Source organism: Bacillus rossius, chromosome 3 (genome assembly GCF_032445375.1).
Source record: "Bacillus rossius redtenbacheri isolate Brsri chromosome 3, Brsri_v3, whole genome shotgun sequence".
In the NCBI taxonomy this organism is placed as follows: Eukaryota; Metazoa; Arthropoda; class Insecta; order Phasmatodea; family Bacillidae; genus Bacillus; species Bacillus rossius.
Window position 1 is genome coordinate 111,518,578 of NC_086332.1, and position 27,177 is coordinate 111,545,754.

General features: G+C 40.2%; 1 protein-coding gene across 3 annotated transcripts in view; it reads right to left on the reverse strand.

Annotated features, from left to right (window-relative positions):
• The window catches only part of LOC134531132 (kinesin-like protein Klp98A), a 211,020-nt gene that overhangs the window by 71,097 nt on the left and 112,746 nt on the right, over nucleotides 1–27,177 (reverse strand). For all 3 annotated transcript variants that reach the window (XM_063366715.1, XM_063366717.1, XM_063366716.1), the window contains 7 exons: nucleotides 25,426–25,660; nucleotides 20,398–20,567; nucleotides 18,434–18,654; nucleotides 17,625–17,797; nucleotides 13,092–13,331; nucleotides 9,629–9,818; nucleotides 250–421 (listed from right to left, as the gene is read on the reverse strand). In XM_063366715.1, the coding sequence (XP_063222785.1) occupies nucleotides 250–421; nucleotides 9,629–9,818; nucleotides 13,092–13,331; nucleotides 17,625–17,797; nucleotides 18,434–18,654; nucleotides 20,398–20,567; nucleotides 25,426–25,660 (1,401 nt within the window). The remainder of the gene's footprint in view (nucleotides 1–249; nucleotides 422–9,628; nucleotides 9,819–13,091; nucleotides 13,332–17,624; nucleotides 17,798–18,433; nucleotides 18,655–20,397; nucleotides 20,568–25,425; nucleotides 25,661–27,177) is intronic.

The following is a 27,177-nucleotide window of genomic DNA, read 5'->3' on the forward strand; positions in this document are numbered from 1 at the left end:
ATTATGCCAAGAGGACGACAGTAAGTAAATATTTTGACGCATAGACTAAATATTCGGTAAATGTGCATGATATTGACGAAGAAAACCGGTAAAATGCTTTTGTTGTAACGAAAATCTATTTTGTAAATTTTAATTATTTTAACCTTGTATGTGTACAGTCATTGGAGGGGAATTTAAAATCATTCGTTAATGTGAAGTTGGTTATACCGGTATTTTACTGTACATGCACCAGGGCGCGCACACACTCACGCGGCCTTCAGAAGGTTCTCGGTGGACCAGGCCAGATCGGTGGTGGACCAGCTCAGCAGGCTGAGCCGCGACAGGTTAAGCTGCGAGTGGCTGCCCCCCTTCCTGAGCTGTGCAGCCTCAGCTGGGTCATTGTAGCGGAACATGCTGCAGCGGCCCAGCAGGATGATGCAGCCTGCGACACATGGCATCCACTCCGCTCGACACTTCCCAGGGCCCCTAGTGCCTTACACACAACAACTGCCATACCCAGTTCCTCTCCAAGTAATACTGACGTACAGTAAAAAAAAGAAGAAAAAATTAATTACCTATCAAATTCACGAACATACATTAAAATCACAAAAGTGATTCCAGGAGGAATACAATTTACACACTGCAACTTAACAAGACAGGCTTGGTGAAAACCTAGCATGTTTTAAATGCTTGCATATTAGAATTACAGTATGCAATTCTAATAAATAAAAATTAACCTTTTTTTTTTTTACGAAATTCACGATCATTGATTTGTTGGACATCTTCAAAGTGCTCCTTGAAGAACAACTATGTTGCAGGTGTAATTTGGTTCACTGTAACATCATTCCTTCCCATCCGATTTTCTTCCCCTGAATGCAGATTAACCATCGGACTCCAATGTGTGGAAGGTTTCCTAACTCATCTGCAAGTTTGTGCGGCTCTTGTCATGTGATAAGAAGCAGTCACCTGACCGGGGTGGGGGTAGGAGCAATCACCTTGAAAATAGTTTGGGCGTGTATCCTTCCACCCAGCTCTTCTGCACTGTTCTCGAAAGGCGGAGAGCCCAGGGCCGGATGCACGCGTGTGCGCACACACACACACCCTTTTCAAGCAGACTACAGAGAGAGGGAGAGTGAGGGAATCTCTCAAAAGTATCTCAAGAAGATTGCTCCCTGGACGTAACAACATTGGGGATAGTAGTGTTTGGAACGAGTTTACCAGGTGTAGTTTTGGACGCATTGTTGACGAGTTCTGAGAGATGGTGCGGGGCCAGTCTTTTACCCAAGTGCCTGAGTCGTCGCTGGGTTTCACTCCGGTGGTTCCTGCTTCCTGTGAGCGCTTTCGAGGTCCGAGTGAGTGCCACAGCAGTTGGGAGTTTGCTACTTGGCAGGTGCAAGAGTGACAGAGGAAGTCTCACCGTGGGACTCTGGACTGGACGACATCTGCCGGACTATGAGGAGAGTGTGTTCCTTAATAATGCTCTGCTTTGCGAGAAGTATTTTTTCTTGATATAAATGAGTAGCAGGTCATTTGGAATGTTGTAACCCGCCTTCCGCCCAAAAAGGAAGGGGGGTTGCGTCCCCGACACACCCTGGGTAACACAAATAAAAAAAAGGAATACCTAAAATACATAAACAGCTCCAGAAAATCTACCCAACTGGTCGACCCAAAAATAGAACTAGTATATTCAGACAAATTAAAGGCTAGTCTTTGGCAAAAGATAATGAAAACGCAGAGTACAAATAAGCAGAGTTTTTCTAAATCCAAATTCATCTCGAAACTTCATATAATATTGTAGATATACGTTTATGGCAGTTACTTGTTTCTAATATAACAATTGTATTGCCGAAGAGTAAAGATTGTAATGTTGTAAGACCCCTGCCCTCCTAGCTCAATGTTTTTCTTTTAAACTTCTTTTCTGTATATGTAAGTATCAATAAGTCAATGTTGTTTAGTGGTGTATATGTTATGAAACAGTAGAATCAGACGTTATGAATATTAATATATGTTATTTGCACGTGCTATGTGTTTTAAGAAGGTATTTTGTATTTTATTAGACATTTTTAATCATTACTATTTTTTATGTAATTATTCACAAATGAGCCGTTGTACTAGATTTTTGCCTGTTTGGGCCTACTTTTTCAGGTTTTTCTAAATAAATTGAATTTTGTCAAGTAATTTGTGTTGGGATTGCTGTTCTTAATTTTATTTAACGTGTTGCATAATTCTAGAACAAGGGACTGTGTCTGGTGTGATGGTTAAAAAGAGAGGCATGAGAGGTCTGTAAGTGGGAGTGAGAAAGAAACTGATTCCCCGCTAACCGAGATAAAAGCTGGGATTCCCCACTGGTCGTGGGAACTGTGTGGTAACTGCTGTCTCACGGTGTGGGAGAGAGAAGGAGAATGTAAAGTCCCTGCCTCTATGGAGAGAAAACTGTTTTCAATATGTGTTCTGTGTTCCTATTGGCTTGTATCTGTAAGTGTGAATGAAGCGTGCGTGTGATTGGTCGGTGAGGTCATGTGACTTCTCCTCCCTGCGTGGAGGAGACGGTGGCAGGACTTCAGTCAGTCGTCTGCCGATTGCTGCACCACTAGGTCGCGTTCGGTGGCTTCTCGCCATATTATATAGAAGTTGTGAAGAGATAATTTAACGTTGGTGGTCAGAGCCATGCCGAGTATTAAGTCAACCCAAGTTTTTTTTATTTCATTCGGACAGTAACAAATTAGAAATTGTGATCACCGACGTCAGCGTTTTGGCTCGTGGCGAAATTCGTTTTCGCTGGGTGCGGTCATGTTTAAGGCCGCACTAATTTTGTGTACTTGCAGTAAAATGTTACTAAAGGACGTTTGTTTTCGCTAATTCTCATCGCGCAAGCTGCGTGCGTTTTTCGACAGGCGGATGTACGATTTGAACGAGTGAGAAAGAATTGAAAAGGGTTTGGATTCGTCTGTGCATTCTATTTGAAAAAATAAAAACAACAAAATTACAATCGGCGTTGAACATCTCTTTATTTTGTATGTAACGAACCATTACAAGATAATAGAAACTCATTGAGCATTATAAGTCAGCACTGATTACAAAATGAATACCTAGTGTTACCATATGAATAAATAAGACAAAAATAAATATATAAAAATTACAAAAGTATTAATGTATCCTACTAGGGCCGGATTTTAATGTTTGCACACGCAAGTACACGGTTTCTCGTCTTCCTGGTTATAGACGAAACAGCTGATTGCCATGACCTTCACGAAAAAAATGACAGTGCAGTCAAAAGCGGCGGATATTGCCACAGTATACGCCGAGGGGCGACACTCAAAATATTTAGTTTCGTGGACAAACGGAAATTCAAAATCAAAGTTTAAATTTAAATTAATCTTCATGTAAAGTCATACAAAATTGCGGCACGACTTAACGTTACTCAACATAATAATAGGGAGCGTAAGACTCGTTTATGTTCAGCATATCACACAAGTATGTCTAATCAGCACATGCCACATGTAATAGTGCTTCATAGATGGGAGCTCGTTCCAAATGTATTACTTCTTGCGAAAATTTGTTTTTGTCCCAAATCCAGAAAACAAATACTACCAGTCGCCTCTTTACCTTATCGTAGCTTTCGGTAGCGTAGCAGCTCGTTATGCAACAGTTCACGGCACGGCCCCATGCATGCTGATCCCGGCGTGGACTGCCCGGTGCAGAGTCGAAGCATTTCACACTCGTCTCGCGGCGGAGCTCCTCGACACGTCCGCGCGCGGCGACTCGCAGTCCAACACTCCCGGCGGCACACAGTTAAATCCTCCGCCGGCACTCATGTGCTGGTGATGTCAGCCGCCAAAGCGAAGTTACCGCTCCCAGTAACCGGCCATAGAAACAAAATCTATGTATAAAGTATTTAAGAAACTCGAAAGAAACCAAACAAAGACTAACCAATAAAAGAACTAATCACAATAATTAAATAATTAAATAAATACAGCTACTGACTTTTACAGATTAAAAAGGGTAAATTAAAATGGAAATAAATCAGTAAAATCAGAAAAGGCAAAATAAAATAATATAAATGTGGCCTGGTGGCCACAACGTAGTTTAGTATTAGTATGTTATTATTTACTGTTATTTTGTATTTTGTTTATAAGGAGACGTTACACTTAAGATTAATGTAATACCCTCTTTTATCGCATAATCGTCGGACGCGCATAATCGTCGCAACTATATTCTTGGCTGTCAAAATTGGGATAAAAAAACTTCTCGCTTAAACGTCGAATGATGTTTTTGGTCCCGCTATTAGATGCCGAGCGCTTTGTGTAGGTATCTTTTCCGTATAAAACGATGTATTTTAAAGTAGAAATCTAATATTTATTCGGAAATTACCACTTGCTTATTTAATTAACAAAAATACGAAGTTGTCTGACGTGTAAATTTTCTTTTCAGACCGTTTTAAACGTTATTATCTTTATCTTTACCTAACAAAATTTTTTTTCCGCATAATCGTAGCACTCCTACTTTTCAAACTTGATTTTAGAATAAAATGTGGGACGATTATGCGAGAATACACGGTATGCTGTTTGCTGTCTCATGTTTTATGGTATAGGTTATATAGTTAAGTTCTTTAACACAGTTCTTTAACACAGTTAATATTGTTACGATTTACCGCGGGTTCGTAAAGGATAGCTCAATTAAAGATTTTATTACACTACACAGTTTTATTTATTACCACTACTTATGTCACTTACAAAAATCTTCTAAAATGGCAAATAATTAATTACACTTAAAGAAAGGTCTATTCCCCAGTCACTCGTTCCACACACCGCACACCTTTCTGGGCCGCACCTCAGGCACAACTCTTGCCGCAGCACCCCTCGTGGGTCTCCGCCGCGGGACTCCGTCGCCGCACTCCGCCGCCGCCGACGCACTTCCCCTTCGCCGAGGATCCGCTCGATTCCTCCCTCGCAACTTCGCTCGGGACTCCGCCGCGCCCGCGACTCTATCGCCTGGAAGCCCCGCTGCGGGAAAACTCCCGACTCCACTGAACCAGGGGTTAATTTCAGTGGGAACGCAAGGGAACGGCGTTCCCTTACCTCCCAAGAGTGCCGGAACGCAAGGGAACGCACTTAAAACTAAAAGTTTAAAAAACAATTACGTTGGATCAATATTATGCTTTGTTTGCGAGTGACTCGTAAGCAGGTAGGAAGCGCCCGTACAAGCCGTTGTGAGCTGTGTTGTGATGAGTCATGCACAGAATCAGGGAGGAAGGTGACTGGTGAGTCATCCTCGTCCGCGCCTCTCTATAACATAACAATGCCCACCCCTTCCTCCCCTCCATTCTTTCGCCGCGCCACCGCCCCCGTGATCGTTGGAGTTTAGTCAGTTTACAACAGGTGCGTTGACTTGACCTTGACGCCGTTTCGCGTTTAAGTTACAAGTTGCATTGTGTTCGATGATTGTGTTCGTTTTTATACTTATTAGTGCTAGTGCAGCTAAATAGTTTGACTATGACTACCAGAAAATTTGTTGATTTTTTTAAACCTAACCCTAAGAAACAAAAAGGTTACGTGAATTCGGAAGCATCAAGTACGACTTCAATTGTTAATCAAGATAAAAAAGAAGACGCAATCGGAATCAAGGAGGATAATTGCGATTACCTTTCCCCTTCGACTTCCTCGTCGGACAAAACAGTATCCAGGTTGGAGGGTTTGGGATCTGATACAGACGAAGCTAAGGTTAGTATAGAAAATAATGATTTTGTTGGGGGTGAACAGCCAGTTTGTTGGTCTGTAGAACAAACTGTTGAATTCAAAGCAAAAAAACCATGGTTAATTGTGAACAGAGAACTAGGTTGCAATGTTTGCAGAAGCGTGAGTACTCTAGGTGCCGGGAAAACGAAGGGCCTAAAGATTAGCGAAGAGTGGGTATTAGGAACTATTACCGCTTCCGGAAACAATAAGAAAGACCAGCAATCCTCTCTTAGGAAAAAGATATTTTTACACCGTGGGTCTCGAGCTCACTCTTTAGCTGAAAAAATACTCAATGAAGCAAAGAAAGATACAATGAAAAAAGCTGTTGCTTCTATGCATCAAGAGCAGCAAATTGTAACTGAGCGCATTTTCCGCACAGCTTATAAGCAAGCCAAATTAAATAATAGGCCATTCTTTGAGTTTGAAACTGAAATTGATATTCAAATAATGAATGGTTTAGATATGGGCCGAATCCTCCATTCAAATGTCGCTTGCTCCAATATAGTTCATCATATTTCTGATGAAATGAAATCAGACTTAATAAATGGCCTAATCAAGTCAGACTCTAAATTTTCCCTGCTTTTAGATGAAGCCACTTCAGTTTCAAACAAAAATGCTTTGGTGGTTTATATCAGAACTGTTCTAAAAGGAATGCAAAACCCTATGACAGTGTTCTTAACACTTTTTGAACTAAATAGCACAACATCAGCTGGTATATTACAAGAACTTTTAAATCAGTTACAAGCATTAGGTCTAAGCTTTGAATTCATAAAAGACCACATGATTGCTCTAACTTGTGATGGTGCATCAGTGCTACTAGGCAAAAAATCTGGCCTTGCTATGCAGCTTACTGAAACATTCCCCAACTTGTTCATTTGGCATTGTTTGAACCATCGTTTAGAGCTTGCCGTACACGATTCCGTAGAAGAAGTAGCTGGAATCAATCATTTTAAGATCTTCATGGATAAAATTAGAAACATGTTTAGTTGTTCTCCGAAAAATAGCAGGGAGTTGGCAGAAGTTGCTAAAGGACTAGAGGAGCAAATTTTGAAAATCGGCCGTGTTTTAGATACTCGTTGGGTAGCTTCCAGCTTAATGGCGGTGAAAGCAGTTTGGACAGATTTTAAAGCTTTGTACAACCATTTCCTTGAAGCATCTGAAGACAAGCAAAGGGACTCGAAGCAACGTTCGACTTACAAAGGGCTTTGTAGTACATTGTCTTCTACAACTTTCGTACACAACCTTGCATTGATGTACGATGCTCTAGAAGAGTTAGCTGATTTGTCCCTTCAGCTTCAAAAATCAAGCCTCAACCTTATCCAAGCCCACAGTGATATAACACTGTTAATCAAAGTGTTTGAAAACCGAGTTGAAAACATGGGTAGACGTTCAGTGGAAGCTAAAATTGCTATTGACGATTTGATGTTTCAAGATGTTGAACTTTATGTGAGAGCCAAGATACCAAGTATTCCAGAAAAACAGTTCTATCGGAGCCTCGCAAACAACTTGACTTCAAGGTTGCTATCATCTTCAAATGCGTCTGAAAACTACAACACAATCATGAATGACATCAAAGTGATCCACCCCATGTATTGGCCAAAAGACTTATCCATCACCTACGGAGAATGTGAGATCCAGCGAATCTGCGGTAGATTTAAGATTAGCAGCTCTCAGGATATAATTAGAGACTTCAGACACTTCAAGCAGGGACTGAAGCCTATGTTAAGTGGAGAGAAACCTACTATTCTTGAGCAGCCGCCGTCGTTTAAGAAACTGATATCCATCATAAATAGCATTGCAGTGTCTAGTGCTGAATGTGAACGTGGATTTTCTGCAATGAATTTAATTATGACTCCTCTTAGATCTTCACTCTACATTAGCACGGTTTGCGATTTATTGCGGATCAGGCTCCTAGGACCTCCTGTGGCTAGATACAATCCCGAGCGACACGTCAAAACTTGGCTGGCGAAGGGACACCATTCTGCACTTGACACCAAGTCAAAACAACGAAGGCAGAAAACGTACAATGAAGACAGCATTTCATTGTGGGAACTTTTTTCCTAAACCCGTTCTTTTTTAATATCTTTTAGAATTTCAGAACATTAAGTTTTCATAAAAATAACTAGGCCTAACTTGTAGTTGTGTTCTAAACTAAAGTTTTCTTAGTTTTCTTTTTGTATTTACAGTTAGTTGTGTATTGATGTTTTTTTGCAGTTTTCACTTCAAAAAATTAACAAACAACTAATTTTACCAACTAGGCATTGCCTTACAATATTAGACTACAATGACTACAAACCGTACATTGTCATAATAAGTAGATGAAATAACACCTTAACTTTTTAAAATTTCATTAAATTTTTAAAATGAAACCGTGTTACTTCTTTGTGTCATTTATTTTGTGTGTAATTAAACACTTCCTTTTATTTTCCAAGAAGTTGGTCTATTTTGAATGTATAAATATTGTTTTTTTACCCATAAGGTAGGCCAAATTTTCTTTGTAAAATATGCAAAATTGTAGTTCAAGCAAGCTGTTATATTCAAAAACATCTATTTACATATGGATATGTATTATTACAACTGTACTGTATATCAATAAAATTGTAAATAAGGCTTTATTTGTTTTTATTTTACCATTCATTAAAAAAGTAATATTGGTAAGCTTCATTGCTTCAAACAAAATGGTCAGTGAAAGTAGTCAACAAGATGTTAATGGAGCAAAGGGTGAACTCAATTTAAATTCATGTTTTTATTTTCTTACATCATAATCAAGCACTTTAAAAAGTAATCACCATTAAAATATCAATTTTTTTATAAAAATAATTGTAGTATTATGTCTGGATGGCCTAAAAACGCGGGTTTACAGTTATAATTTTCAAAACTTTTTCCCGGGGGAGGGCCCCCGGACCCTCCTCCTTCCTGGGGGGTATTCCAGACCCCCCGGTCTGAGCATCCCGCTTTAGAGTTCCCACACCTAAAACTTTAGAAATTAAGCACTGCACTGAACTCACTCACTCCCTGCCCTGGAACCTTCGTCCAAGGACTTCGCCACTCTACCGCACCCGCACTATCGCCCGGAAACTCCGCCGCGGGAGAACTCCCGACTGAACACTCCGAACTCCACTGACTCCGCCCTGACGTCCTTGGGCATATATATAGGCCCCAGCGCAATTCCAGAACTCACGAGAGCGGCCGGGGCCTGTCGTGTCACTCCGAGCCGTCCCGACGGCAGAATCTCTCGAAAACACATGTCGGCGGCTCGCGCAACTCCCAGCTGTCTGGTGTCAGTTACGTGTCAAAGGCAGGGTGCCGCGCGGGGAGTGTATAAATGACTGAATGATTCTTATGATTACTTTCTCAGTTTCCTTACTGGCGAAAAGACATATAATCCAAATAAATATCATGATGTCAAAGCCATTTTCAGTGTGGTGCATTATACAAACAAAGATGCAATGTAACCATACTGAATCTTTGCTCAATGCTCCCAAGCACTGAGCGAAACTTCAATCAAACTCCCTCCACTGCACAAAGATACAGTCACATGACTGCGACCATGTAGGGACTAACTTACAGCAGCAACCACACTAACTTAAGGCAATCCGCTGCATTATGTGCTAAATCTTGAGAAAACATCAAAATTTTAATAGCAAACAACAGATACCACATTTACTTAACGTGCCTTTTTTGTGAAATTTTTTACTCTGAAAAAAAAAAAGGAAGTCACGATTGATGGGATTATTCATCTGCAGTATTTACTTTTTTCTGATTTGCACATTCCAAATTTGTGATCGATACACTAAGGACCAAAAGAAAAGAACAAAAGAAGTCTTTGAACTGATGGAGTGTTGGATTCTAGTAAATTCAGAACTTGTCAAGATTATAAAAGGGAAACACTGAAGAGAGAACAGCAAGAGCACCTTGCGACAACCGGGTGGGCTTTTCGATGAGCACCGTGTTGACCCAGCACTGTGCGTCACGCAGCGGCACCAGCGTCGCCACTCCCTCCTGCAGGGTGATGATGCAGTGCTCCGGCTCCATGCCGGCTCGGTTCAGCACGATGTCCTGCTTCGTGCTCGCCTCGTCCGTGCCGATCAGAGTGTCTCCTTCCTGTGGCAAGGGACCTTGTGCATGGATTATGTGGCAGGGGACAGGGAACTGAAAATACTATGTCATGTGTTAAACTTGACTGGTATGATGATTCTGAACTTCCGACTTCCATAATTACCTGCAGATGAAATGTATGTGCCTCACCATTTTACCATTTTACATAAGATTCAACCGCAAATGTAGTCTTGAAAACTGGGCTCTATATCTGAACTTGTCTTCAAGTATTTTGCTTCCCAATAAATAAAACCCTCAAAACCTTCTGGGTTTGAAAAATCCATGCAGCTGAAGTTCAACATGCCCACATGTTGTAAGAGTTAACAAAAAAATGCCTGTTTTGACAAAAGGACAACACCATTCCAATCATTTATGAGTAAAGCAACATGCAATTAACATAGTAACAATATAAAATAAAATTAACATGACTTGCCACATTCTTTCCATTAAAGATTTTGTAACTGAAAGCAAAAGTCTTAACTAAAGCTACATACAAGCTGGTGGATCACAGAAACTTATTTTATTGAAATGTTTTAAAAGTTTTAAATAACTTAACTATGTATACTGCTTTACAATAAAATCATTCAAAATTAATTTTACTATCATCCTTAAGTATCTATGAATAAAAAAATAATTTTACAAGCAACAGACATCATTAAAATGGTGACTGAATGGATACCAACATTTACTTCAGACCTCAATACTCAAATATTTTTTAATTTATGTAATTACGGGAAAGAGTTTCAACACCAAAATTTGTTTCCAATTTGATTCTTAACAACATTATAATATTATACAATTTAACATTCAAACACGTACCACATTCATCTAAGTAACACAAAAAGTATGGTAAAAATTTTAATACAGAATCTGAATAAATAAAATTAATAATTATTTTCAATAACTAGGGATCAGCACAAAGGTTTTTGCAGGTATTGGGGTGTAAAACTCTGTTAATGATTATATTATTTCTTGAAATTGTGAATGATGTAATTTTAATAAGAATGTTTGAAATTAATTAAGCAAATTTATTCTTATCAAGACAATACTATCGCCGAAACGGGAAGACAATCGGCCCAGCCCTCACATGACTGACAAAACAAAGTACATCACACAGCTTCCAAATGAACTCACTTAGATGAGGACTTCCCCGAAATGCTGCCTTGCTATTGGCTACAACACTTATTCTTACCATTATTAATTAGTGATTCCCTGCTCAGCAGTCCTTTCCTCAGTTTTTTTACATGTCTCTGTCCTTCTCTTACACCTGTCTCTTTCTAAGTAAATGCACAATTTTGGGATTACCCAGTCCTGGAGAACGTTTGTCTCTCTCTTACACAGAACATCTCTCTTTCTTTATTTTACGAGGCCCATGTTCTCACGATCCAAACATGTTACTATTACACTATGAGCCACATAAGTAATTAAATGGATATTTAAAAAAATACTATTTAAAGAAATATTAAAATCCACACATACAAAAAAAATAACCCAGCCAACCAAGTAAAAGCCAGTAAAATTAAAGTTAAAAATGTTTTTCTAAATAAACTAATTAAATATCAAAATGGAATTACAAGAATATTACTAACTACTGTAACTATGAATTTACATAACCAGCTGATCCCTTCTGAAAGGAAAAAATATAATATTCCTCCACTAAATACTCTAAAAAAACTGGTGAGGGCAGGGTCTTGGAATGTTACAATGGTGCTGCTATCTGTGACATATGTGAACCAAAGTTCTCAACGCCAAAGGGAAACTTTATAGTATTAACTATTTCATGAATTTTAACAACATGGGCAGTATTTTAATAAAATTCCTTGTCAAAAATGAGATTCAAAACTGGAGACTTCATTTTTTTAAAGTCTTTTTTGCTTTTATCGGAGCCATTTCATCATACTGTTTAAAATTTTGCTCTGCAAATGGAATGATTCGATAGTCAAGGTAGCTGCTACAGCAGCAAATTTGATTTGTGTATGTGATTCACGTCATGAAATTTAGTTGAAAACACAATTTGCGTACATTTATCGCAGTAGGCATTATTTTAAAGATTTATATGTAAAATTTTGTGTCAGAGTTTTGTATTGTAAGTGTATTTGCAACATGAGAACACATTAATTTGCTCATTACTGAGGGTACATGTTACAGTTCATTGGCAAGTACTGAATGATTCACAAACTTTTTTTTAAATTTGTAACTGAATACATATTTGACATGTGCAACGAGCGTAAAATCATACGCCATTATTTTTCAAACACTTCACATTGTAATCTCTTATTTATACTTGCGCAGTTTTTTTTTAGTATGGTTAATTTTACATACTGACACTGCCAGAAAAATGTAAAACATCTCTTTCACTATTTACATTTCAAATCACTAAAAAATATTTCATATTGGAATGGCCTGTTGTATGTCAGAGATTCGAAAAACAGCAGAGAAACTACCCAATGAAAATATTTTGTGACTGGTATTTTCTTTTTTCTGACTTGAAAAGCAATAAAAAGTATCGCTGTCCGGCAAAAACATGAAAGTGCTATACTCTGCATCTTCATTCCTTTGACCATGAATAAAATGGCGGATGCCAAACCTTTATCTATTCACGGATGCATTTAGTTTTGACAACAACAATAATTACTACATATTTCATATTATTATAGAAATTCATGATGTGACGTTTAAAAAGGCCTAAGTATTGCCATTAGTTTTGAACCAGAAAATGACAGAAGAAAAAACTAATACTACAGTTAATTTTCTGTTTTCCGTAGTTTTCTAAAATCGCTCAGGCAAATGCTAGGGTTCTTCCTTACTGCTGATCACAACCCATTCTCTCCTCAATCTCCCACCAGTAGAGAGTGTGTGTTTCAAATTACAAAATTACTCAATGTCTAAAGCAGTAAAGCAGTATTTGTAAAGTGGTCTGATGGCACCTATTAGCACACAGCCAAAAAAATAATTGTAAAACAACTAGACAAAGGTTCAGGAATTTTATAATTCTAAACCCAGTCCAAACATCCTAATTTCACTTTTCATAAGTTTGTCAAAATCACTACTGGACATGATTAGTGTGTTCTCGATCACTGAAAACATAAAGTTACAACAATGGGTGAGTGATCAGATCACTCGCCTCCACAAGGATAATCTGGGCTTAACTGGGCTTAACTTTCATCAGGGTGAACCCAGATTGTTGACACGTTGGAAACATTGCAGATGTTGCCATGAAGCAGTGGTTTTCACTAGGGATACTACACGGCCTGGGGGCGGCCAGCAGGAACAGGTTACCTTGAGGTGGTAGAGGGTGATGCCGGTGCTAAGCAGGTCGTCGTCTATGCTGACGAGGTGCGGCATGTCGCTATCCAGCACCACGCCCTGGCCCGACTTGCGCAAGGCCAGTGCCTTCTGCTCCTGCAGGATCTTCTGGGTCTCGCGCCACTTCTCCGCCCACTCCTCCGTCAGAACCTTCTCCTGGGCCTCCTTCTGGTGCAGCTGAGCCAGCACCTGGGGCTGGCAGACGCCCTCCCTCTGCAACACAGCCCTGCCACCTGCCACCAGCTGCCTCACTGCCTCACTGCTTCACGAGTCCCGCTAGAGCACATGTCAGTGTCCATCACCTGTCATGCCCAGTGACCTGGCAGACACCCTCCCTCTGCAACACAGCCCTGCCACCTGCCACCAGCTGCCTCACTGCCTCACTGCTTCACGAGTCCCGCTAGAGCACATGTCAGTGTCCATCACCTGTCATGCCCAGTGACCTGGCAGACACCCTCCCTCTGCAACACAGCCCTGCCACCTGCCACCAGCTGCCTCACTGCCTCACTGCTTCACGAGTCCCGCTAGAGCACATGTCCGTGTCCATCACCTGTCATGCCCAGTGACCTGGCAGACACCCTCCCTCTGCAACACAGCCCTGCCACCTGCCACCAGCTGCCTCACTGCCTCACTGCTTCACGAGTCCCGCTAGAGCACATGTCAGTGTCCATCACCTGTCATGCCCAGTGACCTGGCAGACGCCCTCCCTCTGCAACACAGCCCTGCCTCCTGCCGCCAGCTGCCTCGCTGCCTCACTGCTTCACGAGTCCCGCTAGAGCACATGTCAGTGTCCATCACCTGTCATGCCCAGTGACCTGGCAGACACCCTCACTCTGCAACACAGCCCTGCCTCCTGCCGCCAGCTGCCTCACTGCCTCACTGCTTCACGAGTCCCGCTAGAGCACATGTCAGTGTCCATCACCTGTCATGCCCAGTGACCTGGCAGACGCCCTCCCTCTGCAACACAGCCCTGCCACCTGCCACCAGCTGCCTCACTGCCTCACTGCTTCACGAGTCCCGCTAGAGCACATGTCAGTGTCCATCACCTGTCATGCCCAGTGACCTGGCAGACGCCCTCCCTCTGCAACACAGCCCTGCCTCCTGCCGCCAGCTGCCTCACTGCCTCACTGCTTCACGAGTCCCGCTAGAGCACATGTCAGTGTCCATCACCTGTCATGCCCAGTGACCTGGCAGACGCCCTCCCTCTGCAACACAGCCCTGCCACCTGCCACCAGCTGCCTCACTGCCTCACTGCTTCACGAGTCCCGCTAGAGCACATGTCAGTGTCCATCACCTGTCATGCCCAGTGACCTGGCAGACACCCTCCCTCTGCAACACAGCCCTGCCTCCTGCCGCCAGCTGCCTCACTGCCTCACTGCTTCACGAGTCCCGCTAGAGCACATGTCAGTGTCCATCACCTGTCATGCCCAGTGACCTGGCAGACACCCTCCCTCTGCAACACAGCCCTGCCTCCTGCCGCCAGCTGCCTCACTGCCTCACTGCTTCACGAGTCCCGCTAGAGCACATGTCAGTGTCCATCACCTGTCATGCCCAGTGACCTGGCAGACACCCTCCCTCTGCAACACAGCCCTGCCTCCTGCCGCCAGCTGCCTCACTGCCTCACTGCTTCACGAGTCCCGCTAGAGCACATGTCAGTGTCCATCACCTGTCATGCCCAGTGACCTGGCAGACGCCCTCCCTCTGCAACACAGCCCTGCCACCTGCCGCCAGCTGCCTCACTGCCTCACTGCTTCACGAGTCCCGCTAGAGCACATGTCAGTGTCCATCACCTGTCATGCCCAGTGACCTGGCAGACGCCCTCCCTCTGCAACACAGCCCTGCCACCTGCCGCCAGCTGCCTCACTGCCTCACTGCTTCACGAGTCCCGCTAGAGCACATGTCAGTGTCCATCACCTGTCATGCCCAGTGACCTGGCAGACGCCCTCCCTCTGCAACACAGCCCTGCCTCCTGCCGCCAGCTGCCTCACTGCCTCACTGCTTCACGAGTCCCGCTAGAGCACATGTCAGTGTCCATCACCTGTCATGCCCAGTGACCTGGCAGACGCCCTCCCTCTGCAACACAGCCCTGCCACCTGCCGCCAGCTGCCTCACTGCCTCACTGCTTCACGAGTCCCGCTAGAGCACATGTCAGTGTCCATCACCTGTCATGCCCAGTGACCTGGCAGACGCCCTCCCTCTGCAACACAGCCCTGCCTCCTGCCACCAGCTGCCTCACTGCCTCACTGCTTCACGAGTCCAGTGTCTCTCCGTCACCTGTAGGTATGTGTGGGTCAGAGCAAAACTACTGCATCACCAGAATTGAAAAATATATACCCCCTCTCAATTTAAATTATACTGGGATTTCATGGTTCAACACATTTTGTAATAATAAGGCACAAATTTAGCTGTTGCGCTTGGCGGAGAGGTGGCATTACTGCAATGCCGACTGTTTTAGTTCGCTCAGAGTTTATTGTTACTAAACTAATTTCAATTCAGAACGGTGTTTTCTGTTTTCTAACGGGTCACAATTCACATTTCATATTTCGCTGGTACATTCAGTGATGATTTTTTGAAGACCAATGCTCATATGTATTTTTTTTTTGTAGAGAATAGCTTATTACAAGTTTTTATAACTACCATATTACTGTATATTAATTTTCTTTGGCATTCCTGTTAAAACTATACAGGTGTTCAATAAGCCGGTGTAATCACTAATTTGGCAATGCTGTGGTCCCCAACATGAAAGAGTAAACCCCTGCCACTGCATCACATTCAATTTTATTAAAATGTACATTAATGAAAATAAATCAATCTTAGCAGCCACACATTTTAAACACCTGTGTTTTAATTAGAAGTTAATTCGAAGAGCTAATACTTTTCTTGGAAGGCTGCCAACAAAACCAAATGTATACCAGAGTAGGAACATGTTTCTTCATTTACACTTTGCTGTCAGTGAGTTTTTAAACAGTTTATTTCAAAAGTTTTAATAAATGTGTGACTGGACTGTATATCAACATTCATTACTGCTGTTATAGTACAGCCTATATATGTATACAAAAAGACAATTTTATGTTTGAAAATATAACAGCAAATTAAATCAATGTGTACATAACCTCAATAAAATAAAATTTTATAGATAAAGTCTTTCTTACTAGGTGTCTAACACCAATGTTTTATTTCTATCAAACAACACAATTCATATATTGTCATTCCAGTGATAATTGTATTTGTATAAAGAACATTGAAATGAACTTTTTTTGTGAATTCAAGGTTAAAGGTGGCATGATAACCTTTCATAGTATGCAGCACAGTATGAGCTAGACAATCTTGTGTTTACAATTCTGTTGTACAAGACTGCAGTGTCCAACGACCCGTTACCAAGTCTACTGTTAACCTGGCGTTGAATGTTGTTATATCTGTGTTCCTAGCCCTGCTGCTGCAGGCTTAAACAAGTACACTTGTTTGTTACATGTCACATGTTGTGTGTCAATCTTTCCAACTATAAAACATGGGTTTGCTGGAGTTGCTCTACCTTTAATAACTATTTCTTGTCCTGAGGTATCTATCCTCCATTATATACCCCATTACTCATTTCATGAGTTCTTGTCCTACTTCTGTTTATTTTTCATCTCAGTGCTCAAAAGTAGTCAGCAAACTGTGATAGCAAGTAATGGCTTTTTTTTTTTTTAAACATATTTTGTATTTTTGACCATCAAAAGGTTACTGGTACGCAATTGTTTGCCTTTGCGTACAAGTGTTGAAGGTAAAACAATTGCTATGTAAGTATCTACTATAGACTAACCTTATATTTTGACTATAACAGTGTACAGCAAACCCAGTTGACACAATCAACCAATTTATAAACTCTCTTATCGAACTAGAGAGATATACAGGGCAGCACTGAACTATTTAATAACTGCAAAGTAAGGTCCAATAGACACACTATAATTTTGGGATTTAATTTTCCAAGAGGAAAGTCTGAATACTGAAAATTCTTTCAAAATGATGTCATTGATAAACAGTACCTAACCTCACAAAGTTACCTATGTTTCCATATATTTTATAAATACCTTGCTATTTAGTTCAAGAATAATAATTAAGGTATTGTTGACATATAAGCATTTACACAGATTTATTATCAGAATATTACCATGCTCCAATAAATTTCACTTATATACTACCTAACATGAATTAATTTAATTTTGTATTATTCCAATTCATCTATATATTTCCTGTTAAACATCAGTGAATAAATTGTATAGCAATTATTTACAAAAAAAATTGAAATTAAAAATAGTTTAACTCATCAGTTTATAACACAATCATCTTATTAGATTTACAATCAAATTAGCACATTTTCAAGTGCAAAATAATGGGATGAACTGATTTCCAGAAACAGTTTTGTGCAAACTGAGTCTCCACTAGGACTCTGTATGGAAACAAAACTGAGTTTCACCCCCTACAGGCAGGCTGACGCGCCCCATGAGGGGTTAGCGGGTTACACACATGTTCGTTGTTGATCATGGCGCGCAGCTTGTTGATCTCCTCGCGCAGCTCCCGGATCAGCTTCACGTTCTGGTCCTCGTTGACAGTCGGCTTGTTGATGATGTTCTTGGCTCGGTTGGCGTAGCGCAGCGTGCTCATCGTCTCGCTGTAGTTGCAGTCTGCCGGCGACACCGCTGCAGGCAGAGACTGCAGTTAACACAACTCCTGTGTGGGTCTTAACACATTAGTGTGTAACATCCATGCTACAGGATAGTAAAGTATTTAAAAATATGATTCATACATACAAACATATATTTTGAAAAATGTTCTTTAAATTATGTCCCTATTATATTTTTAAAATGAGGTTAAAATAATAGACCACATATAATATAACATTTACATTAACATATTTTGGGTTTAGTCACATTCTAAATGCTTTCCTAAGTACACTTAAAAAAAATTTGGTTACGCTTAGCAATAAAAACCAAGTTATTTCACCAAGAGAACTTTAAGGCACAATTTTTATACATGTACTTAATAGAAAATTGAATATTCTGTTAAGATTTAAAAACACTGCTTTTTACATTTTAGATTGGATGTTTCCATCTTGATTATAAATCTAAATAACTATATAATCTAGTACTTAATGTTTGAATTTTCCAACGCTTGTGTTGTTAATTAGTTATAAGCAATTAATGCTGAAATTATCTTATGAAGATTGTAATCTGCGAACCCTCACTGCCATGGCGCAGTAAAAAGGGTAAATTAATCTCTCTCGTAGAGAATAAACATGAAAGCAGTGGTTGCTGCGGTAGGCCTACTTCACGAACCTGCTATCATGATGGTCTTGGCGTTGCCCCCCAGACTGTCCTTGAGCAGCCAGGTGAGCACAGAGTCGCGGTACGGGATGAACACCAGGCGCTGGCCCCGGGTCGCACTGGACAGCTCAGCCAGCGCCGATATCACCGAGCCCAGCGTCACCAGGGACTTGTTGATGTGCGCGCCCTCCATGAGCCGCTGGCCCGTCGCGCCGCTCGTGTCCGCCCGCTCGCTGCAGCCCCGACCTCGCCCTCTTTGCTTCCACAGCTTGCACTGACCAGCTTTCGTCTGCTCTACTAACTGCTCGTTTCAATATAACTGCTATACTTTCAAATGGATAACTATGCTAGTTAAGTTCAGTATACAGTTCCTTAAGAAACAATACTACGGACTTCCTCATCTTGTAAAAATAAATATACAAATCATGCAAGCTTACAAATTATTTAAACACAGGCCTATTACTATGTAAAATGGTTTTAATGAATTAATATCAATTGCAATACATCATATTTTATTAGCAGCCAATATTTTACAACACAACATTTTTAACATTAATTATTCTCCTAATACCAAAAATATTTCCAAATAACACTTATGAAGTATTGTATTATAATCTCAGCACTATATTTTTATGAACACATCATTATATGAATACAGTTCACACAGTTCCTTAAGCTAAGCATTCCCTGATCCACTACTGCACGGAGCAGCCAACTGGTAAAGAAATAGCTAGGCACACTAGCAGTCACAGTAACTGTGGATACTGTAGCCTAGAACATGACTTCCTTCATGCACAACCTTTCCTAGTCTGCAGCCACACAGCGAAGTAAAGAGTAGCCTGAGAACTCAAACCGAAGCATGAACTGTCAGAGTGAGGAGTCACTGTAGGATATAAAACTATTCACTAATTTAGATGCAGTGAAAGTTACGGATAATGGAACATCAATATAGTTTTAACAGAAATACCAAATAAATATTAATATATGGTACGATAGTATTTAAAACAAATCATAATTAGGTGCTCTATTTAAAAAAGAAATCACAGATGAGAGTTGGTTTTATTCCAAAAATTAAGGTAATCAGTACACTCCCAATTATCCGCGAAATTAAGTGGCAGGGCCACCGCGGATAGTGAAAATCGCGGATAATTCGGAAAAGAGCCGAAAATGGGAAACAAAATAGGAAACAATTTCAACTTAAAAAACTAAAAATTTATGTACAGCAAAAGTTACAATCAACAGTAAAAAAATTTAAATGATGCTAAAATTTTAGTATCTTACTGAATAATTAAAATACAATATATTTCAGTAATGTAAACATAAAAGTGCTCGGTACTTACTTCGTAACAAAGATACAGTGCCTTACGTACTCAGAGACTTCATTAGACACTAAAAAAAGCAACCATGCGACTAGAAACAAAGCACGACAGAAACAAAAATAGCAACGCATGCCAGCCTACTGAGTGAGTTCCGAGAAGGCCTGTGGCGTTTTACTGTATACTGCACACAATACACTCGTCAGTAGAGTTCAAATTTGCTCACTTGTAATAAAATACAGATTTACATAATGTGCTGTATCTTTTCGTGGCATGCGCGGATAATAGGGAGTTTACTGTACACGTAAGAAATGAAAAATGTAACCTGCCAGAAAAAAGGAGATATTGCACTGAAATGAAAACAGTAATGATAATCTCTAAGGGAACCAAGAAGGCCCCAGTGCAATGCTGTGACCTGGCGGTTAGGACAACAGCTGCAATCCACCCGAAAATATCTTTAAACGCAAGCGACTCGGTTGGTGCCGGATTACAGAACGTGCCCAACCATATAACGCCAGATTAAAGACCTCTAACTATACATGGGTGATGGTAATCTTAGTACACACACAAAATTTTTGTGATCAACTATTTCTAGTCCATAGGTGTGGAAAGAAATAATGTTTGAAATCCCGCCCTACCAACCCTCGCACACGAGCTCACCTGCCAGCGAGATCCACCAGGTGGATCTTGGACACGGTCTCGGTGGGCAGGTCGTTGGAGAAGCCCGCCTGCACGAACGTGATGGTGAAGATGGCGTGGGAGCGGGAGCTCACGTCGTTCATGTTGGTGGAAGCCGTCGTCCGCTGGTCGTTGCCTTGCTCCATCAGCTCCTGCAGTCACGCCACCAGCCACGCCCTTGCCACGGAGATGCATGCCAACAAGCAACTACAACATCGCAAAATTCTTCAAAACAACACAAAATTTAGTTACAGGATTATCTACCGCAATCTTTCTCTTCCTACAAAGAAAACTAAAGGTATAAATTTACTGCACTTGATTTTAACGTGATACCTTTGACCACCCATAACATAATAAACTAACACAAATTTTATAAAAACAGTGTGGTATATAATCTGTTTGATACCAAACACCCCATTGTCTTAAGCTAAAGACAGAATCTTGTAAGCACATTCACACACGTGCACGTTCGCACATGCACACACGTTTGCGCACGAACACACACATGTACACACAACACACAACCAACAACACACAACAACACAACTGCAACAACCACACAAAACACACCCAAACAACACATAAAACACATGCACAACACTCAAAACACACACATAACACACAAAAACACAAAAAAAAACAGAAAACAACACAACACCACACACAAGCACACACATTTTTATATAGAGGAATCATTATAAAGTTACTTTTATACATACAAACAATTTATACACAACTAAGCAAGAGGCTTCCAACAATTAAATAAAAAAAAAGAACGACGACATTCTTATTTGTCCTATGAACAAATTAGAGTACTAAGTGGCACCTGTACCTTAAAAATGATTCAGAGGAGAAAATGTTTCTTGCTTTTTACTGACTATAATCTTTGAATATCACTACACTTAATTTTATTAGAACCAGATAAACGACAATTTTAACAACGTAATTTTTTTTTGTGTGGATTCTGGGTATTGCTTAACAGTATTTCAAATGGTGAATATTATGTTAGAGAGTTGATCTAACACAAATGTCAACAACCTACTTTTTCATTTATTTGCCATTGAATTTGTTTGAATTCCATTTTTTACAGCAAGTGTCAAATGCATGGCAATGAAATGGAAACGAAAATAAAGAAAATTAAAAGATGGAATGAGAACAAAAAGGAAGTTTTGTTTCGTTTGATTGATTGTAGGAATTAATGCTACACAGCTATGCACAGCGGTTCATGACGACAGTACCTTCAAGATTATAGTGAGCTCCTTACTTGGCTACAAACAATGCAATGATCAAGAATATGAGTCATGGTGCAATGCTGTGATCAAACACATGGCCCTCGACAGCACGGTCATTACAAAAACACGTAACTACACAGAACTGGGACATTGAGGAAGGTATTAGCCGTGGCCTACTGTCAGGACCTGGAGTGATTGAGGGAGAAGTAGGAAAGCAGAAACCAGGATGGCCAGAACAGGATTATAACCACGGTTTTATGAAGTGTGTTACCACAGTGCAAAATTGCTCCACACTGCAAGAGACAGGTAATGACTGCGTAATAAGCATGATTGTAAACTTATTAGCCTTACCTCTCTTAAGATTATAAAGATTTTGAACCATGTGCAATGGAAAAACTCAGTGTAGTTATATTTTCCATAATATTAACAAAAATCACATTATTAAAAACATATTTATTTATGACTTTTTATGAAAGAAAATATGAATAGTATGTCATTATATATAGGTATTAAGTTTGTGTAAAAATTGGGTTTAAAATTAAAAACTTTTAAAACATCAATGCTATAATTATATTTCTTTTTTATAATTCTAATATATATACATACATATACACATGCATTATATAAATTTTTCTACCACTTTTAAAAAGAATCAACTAATGTTTGGGATTTCCTGTACCACGACAATTGACTTGGAACTGTACTATCTCTAACCATAATGTCCTGAGAGTCAGTAATGACGTTTTGGAGAAGGTCCTGTGAACGACAATGACTATGAAATGTGCTCGTACACAACGCTGTGTTCTAGTAGTCAGTGACAAAATGTTGGAAGGGGTCGTATGCCATTTCAGGTCATTTAGGAAGATGCTTCCACTCACAGCTATGTCCTGATAGTCTGTGGCCACATTTCCGGGAAGACCTGTGAACGACAACTGACTAGGAAATGTGCTCGTATACAACGCTATTTACTAGAAGTCCGTAACAAAGTGTTGGAAGAGGTCGTGTGCCATAAATATATTATTTCATTAGATTGATATGCTTAATTTCTTAGTTTAGAGGTTTTATTTTAATGTATTATTATATTATGCAAAAGACTGCCCGTGAGTTAATTACTTTACTAAAATTTATTGAACTGAGATAAAGTATATGAATTTATATTTCGCTGGTGCAACTGGCACACATTTGGACGGGTAAGAAACCCAGCCGGAAGAGTTGTGCAAGACACCCAATTCAAAGAAGGTTACAAAACATGTCTGGCCTTTCACACAGGAAATTAATCTATTAAATCGCCACATTCATTTTTCTTTAAATAATCCACTTCAATGTTAAGTAAGGCTTAATAATTTTATCTGTATCGGGTCATTTTTGTGCGTACGTAGTTTTTAACTCGTCGCAAACAAGAAAATTATCTTTCTCCAGAACAATTACTGGCAGGAGTACTCGCGCTATATCTATATTTGGGTACACTGCTTGTAGACCATCAGCTCGTAGCCATTTCAATAAACTGAAGCCACTTATCCGTTCTCCATTGTTTGTACTGCAGTGAGCACGGAAATAAAGTTATTCGTCTAAAAAGTCTTCTATGTAATCAGGATAACTCATTTTTAAGACTTTTGCTTTTCCTTCCATTTCTGACGTACTTAATTCCGTCAATTTAGTAATAAAATGAAATTCGTCATGAAATATTTTATACGCATCCCGTCGGTTATATATTTCCTCTACCAAAGTATCAATTATTACCACAAATTTAGTGATTCTGAAATTTTCTCGACCATATTTTTGCTGCATCTCTCATCTGTACTAGTCTCACCAGGAAGTAGCTTTTACTTCTTTCGTTTATAATATTTTTCGTATTTCTCTACAAAGGTTAGTTCCTTGGCCTTTTTTTCTTCTTTCTAAATCTGCAAAGTTTTCCCGTGTTTCGAAAAACAAAATGTTTTCATGCATCCTACAGTTCTATGACAATGGTAATGTCAATTTACACACTCTTGAGTTTTTTGTTTGTAGATTTTATCCGAACCAGTAAAAATAGCAAAAAAAAAAAAAAAGCCGTTTCTAGATGTTTCCGTTTCAGACATACCTATATTTCTTGCTAACGGTTCGCTTCTGTTGTTTATCATTTTCAATAGAGGTCAATGTGCTATGTATTTGTTTACACGACATGCGTAAACGTTTGCATGCATCTGATCGAGCCGACCAATGTGTCGTATATAGACTTTTCACGGTAAAATGGGCCTGAAGAATTCCCAATGCTGAGTAGATGGTGCAAATAAATTATAAAGCTCTTGTAAAAGAGGCAACACCAGCAAGCCTCTCGACCACATCAGCCGCGCCCTCGCCTGCTACAATGAGCGTGTGCTAGCAGGGCACTCGGCAAGCGGAGAAACTTCCTTCACTTCAGCTTGTAGGCCGGTGTACATGCCAAGGCATATCGTAGGCGTTACCGACTGTCCTCTGCAGTTCGAAAGTCAATACCAAATTTGGTTAAAGTTGAAGTTACAGCAGCTGTCATTTCTTGTGCTTTATGGCCTGTGTTTGGAATATCTTGAGAATACGTTCTACAGGCGATTCATCGGCAAGGACATATCTGACAAAAAAAAAGTGAGCTGGTCCACATGATATATATCTGGCGATGAATCAATAACCCGAGAATAATATTTATCAGTTAATATTGCCATTAAACTTGTATTTAAAACCTTATCTGCCATAAGCCGAATGAATTCTTCACATAATGTTGACGAAAGGTAACTTATTTCCAGTGCCTGGATTTCCATAGTGTGTTATATGATGGCTAAGAGGAGTTCGAACTCGGCGAAAAGCTCTTAAGACATCAAATAGTTGTCATTGTGTAATGAGCCGATTTTCTCGTCACGGCCTCTGAATGACAAACCATGTGAAGCAAGCGCTTTCACACATGCAACGAACTATTCTTTTCAAAACGTTCTTCCAGAAATGTATTTCTTCATCAAGCTGTACTGTCAGTGCCTAGTCAATTTGGTTTAAGAACAGATAATTTATGTGTAGGAGAATTTTCATTAGCAAAGACTCGTTGATGGGCATTTTTCCAGTCTTTGTAACCTTCCTTGTCAAACATACTCGTCCCGCATTTAAAAGAAGACAAGGCCCACAAACAACACGACCAGTGCTCTGGGAAAAAATTAGCTACTTTCGCAGAACCTTTCGCCGTTCAGAAGCTGGTGTTTTGACAATTTTTGTACTTTGTCTTTGTAAGTGCGCTCACTCTTGCAAAAATCGGGATCGGATTCAATGTTTTGATTGGCTCCATGCTTAGATATGTAATTACGTGAACTCATTGATAGTCCATTTGGTCGGATCGCCACTTATTTCGCACAGTATTGTTCCTGCTTGGGCTGCTCTGTCGTTGAAGAGTCATCTTTTGTTCCACTCACCAAAACTCACGAGGTACGCGCGCTAAAAGATACTGTAGAAATATCAGTTGACTCTGTAACACATGGAACGTCCTGTCTCGGATCGGTCGTATTTGTAGGTGTTTCCGAAGAATACGTCTAATTGTAGCAATTTTTTTATATCACAGTACTTTTTTTTCTTTAGCCCGTTTGCGATACTCTTCTTCACTTAATCTTTTCTTTCCACGTCACCTTTACTTTGCACAGTGCAAAACCAATCGCCTACTCACTACAATATCTGAGAATGTCCTGTCGTGTCGCCACGTCGGGGTGCCGGGCAGACGTCGCCCTAGGCCTGGGCCCAGTCTGCCACCGAGCAGTCGGCAGCAAAGTGCTGTGCTCCCACTCACCGCTATGTCCTGGTAGTCGGTGACGAGATGTCGGGAGAGGTCCTGCACGTATGGCCCCAGCCTGGGGTGTTCACGCACCCTGAGGCTGTGCGCCCGAGGCCCTCCGCCTGCAGAGCCACGCCCCAGCAGGTCCTTGACTTTCTCGTTGTAGATCTCCAGGTAAGACACTTCCGTGCGGTAGCTGGCACCCTGCTCCTTGCCCGTCTGCATGCGTCCGAACAGGGCCTGGCAGATCCTACCGCCAACACACAGCCTGCCTGTTCAGTTCTGTTTGGATCTGACCACGGTCTAAGAAGGGGAGGTCTGGACACTCGCCAGATAAAAGTGACAACTTACTGTCTCCATAGTTCGTTCGACGTCCGCTATTTAACTCTAGCGCTAGGTGTCTTGCGGTGGAAATATATCACTAGGTGTTATGATGAATTTGTCAATTCTCGTGAAAAACAAACAAGAGGTAAATAATATACGATACAACGATAGTTTAAAATCATCGCCGGAGGACGCACAGTAACGTGATAATCGGGCATAGGGCCACGTTTCCGCAAACTAATATGTTAATATCTATAAAACTTAAAAAAAATACACTCGTTTAAAACGTTAATTTTATGCAAATTACTGGAAATATCACAGCAGAATAATCAAGAATCATGTAAGGAAGTAAAAATAAGTTTTTTTTACTTTTTTTTATTTCCATGGTGGCCCTCTACTCCATAATTACAAATGTAGAGAGTTACGACAGTATTTGATGCACTGCAATGCATTTTAATATAATTACACTATATTTTAACATTTAAAATTAAAGGCTGAATCAAATTACATAACTTGGCTGATTTACGTATTTGAATAAAAATACCAAACCTGCATTTACAATACTTTATTTGCTACACAAATAAGTGCCATCGTCAATGTTTTGTGTCTCATGTCAAGGGTTGACGCTTCAGCTTGGGTGCATAGTAGGGACGTATTTTTTTAAATTTACATTGCATTACAATATCCAAATAAAAAAATATATACGTTTTTATAAGTTGTCGAAAACAAACAAGACGCACATTCACAGCAAGCAAAAATAATGGCTTCGACCACATGAATGCACAGGTATTGTAATGTAAACTACAAACGGCGATTACTCCTAAACGAGTTGGAATTCCGTATCTGCGCCTTTTGAAATAACAAAGGAAAGTTTAGAGCACTGAATAATTTTTTTTTGGAATTTTTATTATTTTTTTAAGGAAGAGACCGCACTCGTTTTGCAAATTTTATATTTTAATTAAAAAAAATGTTGTATTGTCAAACTACTTACAAACAGGTATTATCAGGGTTGTGCTGGCCATTAATAAAATTCGACATCATACATTCCATTTTTTAAAAAGTCGGGCCTATACAAAAATAAGTAATCTTTAGACTACATTCATACAAATAATAAAATTTAACTTACTATTCCAATGACGTTTACGAACTGATCTTTGTGTTACTTTTTTTTGTGAGAATGTCGTCTTCCACAAAATGTTTTTCGCATACATAATGGGATCTTTTAAGTACAAACTTGTCTCATTGAATTGCTTTCTGCCACAATTGCCTAACATTGTCATCATTGGGAACTCGGAATATTGCAACTTTCTCGTCCGACTTTGCCTGATAATTTGTTTTGCACCCAGGTGCAACACAATGGTTAGGAATTTTCACAATTAAAATAATATACGCTTATTCTCTTTACTAACAATCAATGCTCCTTGCTCACAATGAAGTTCCCGG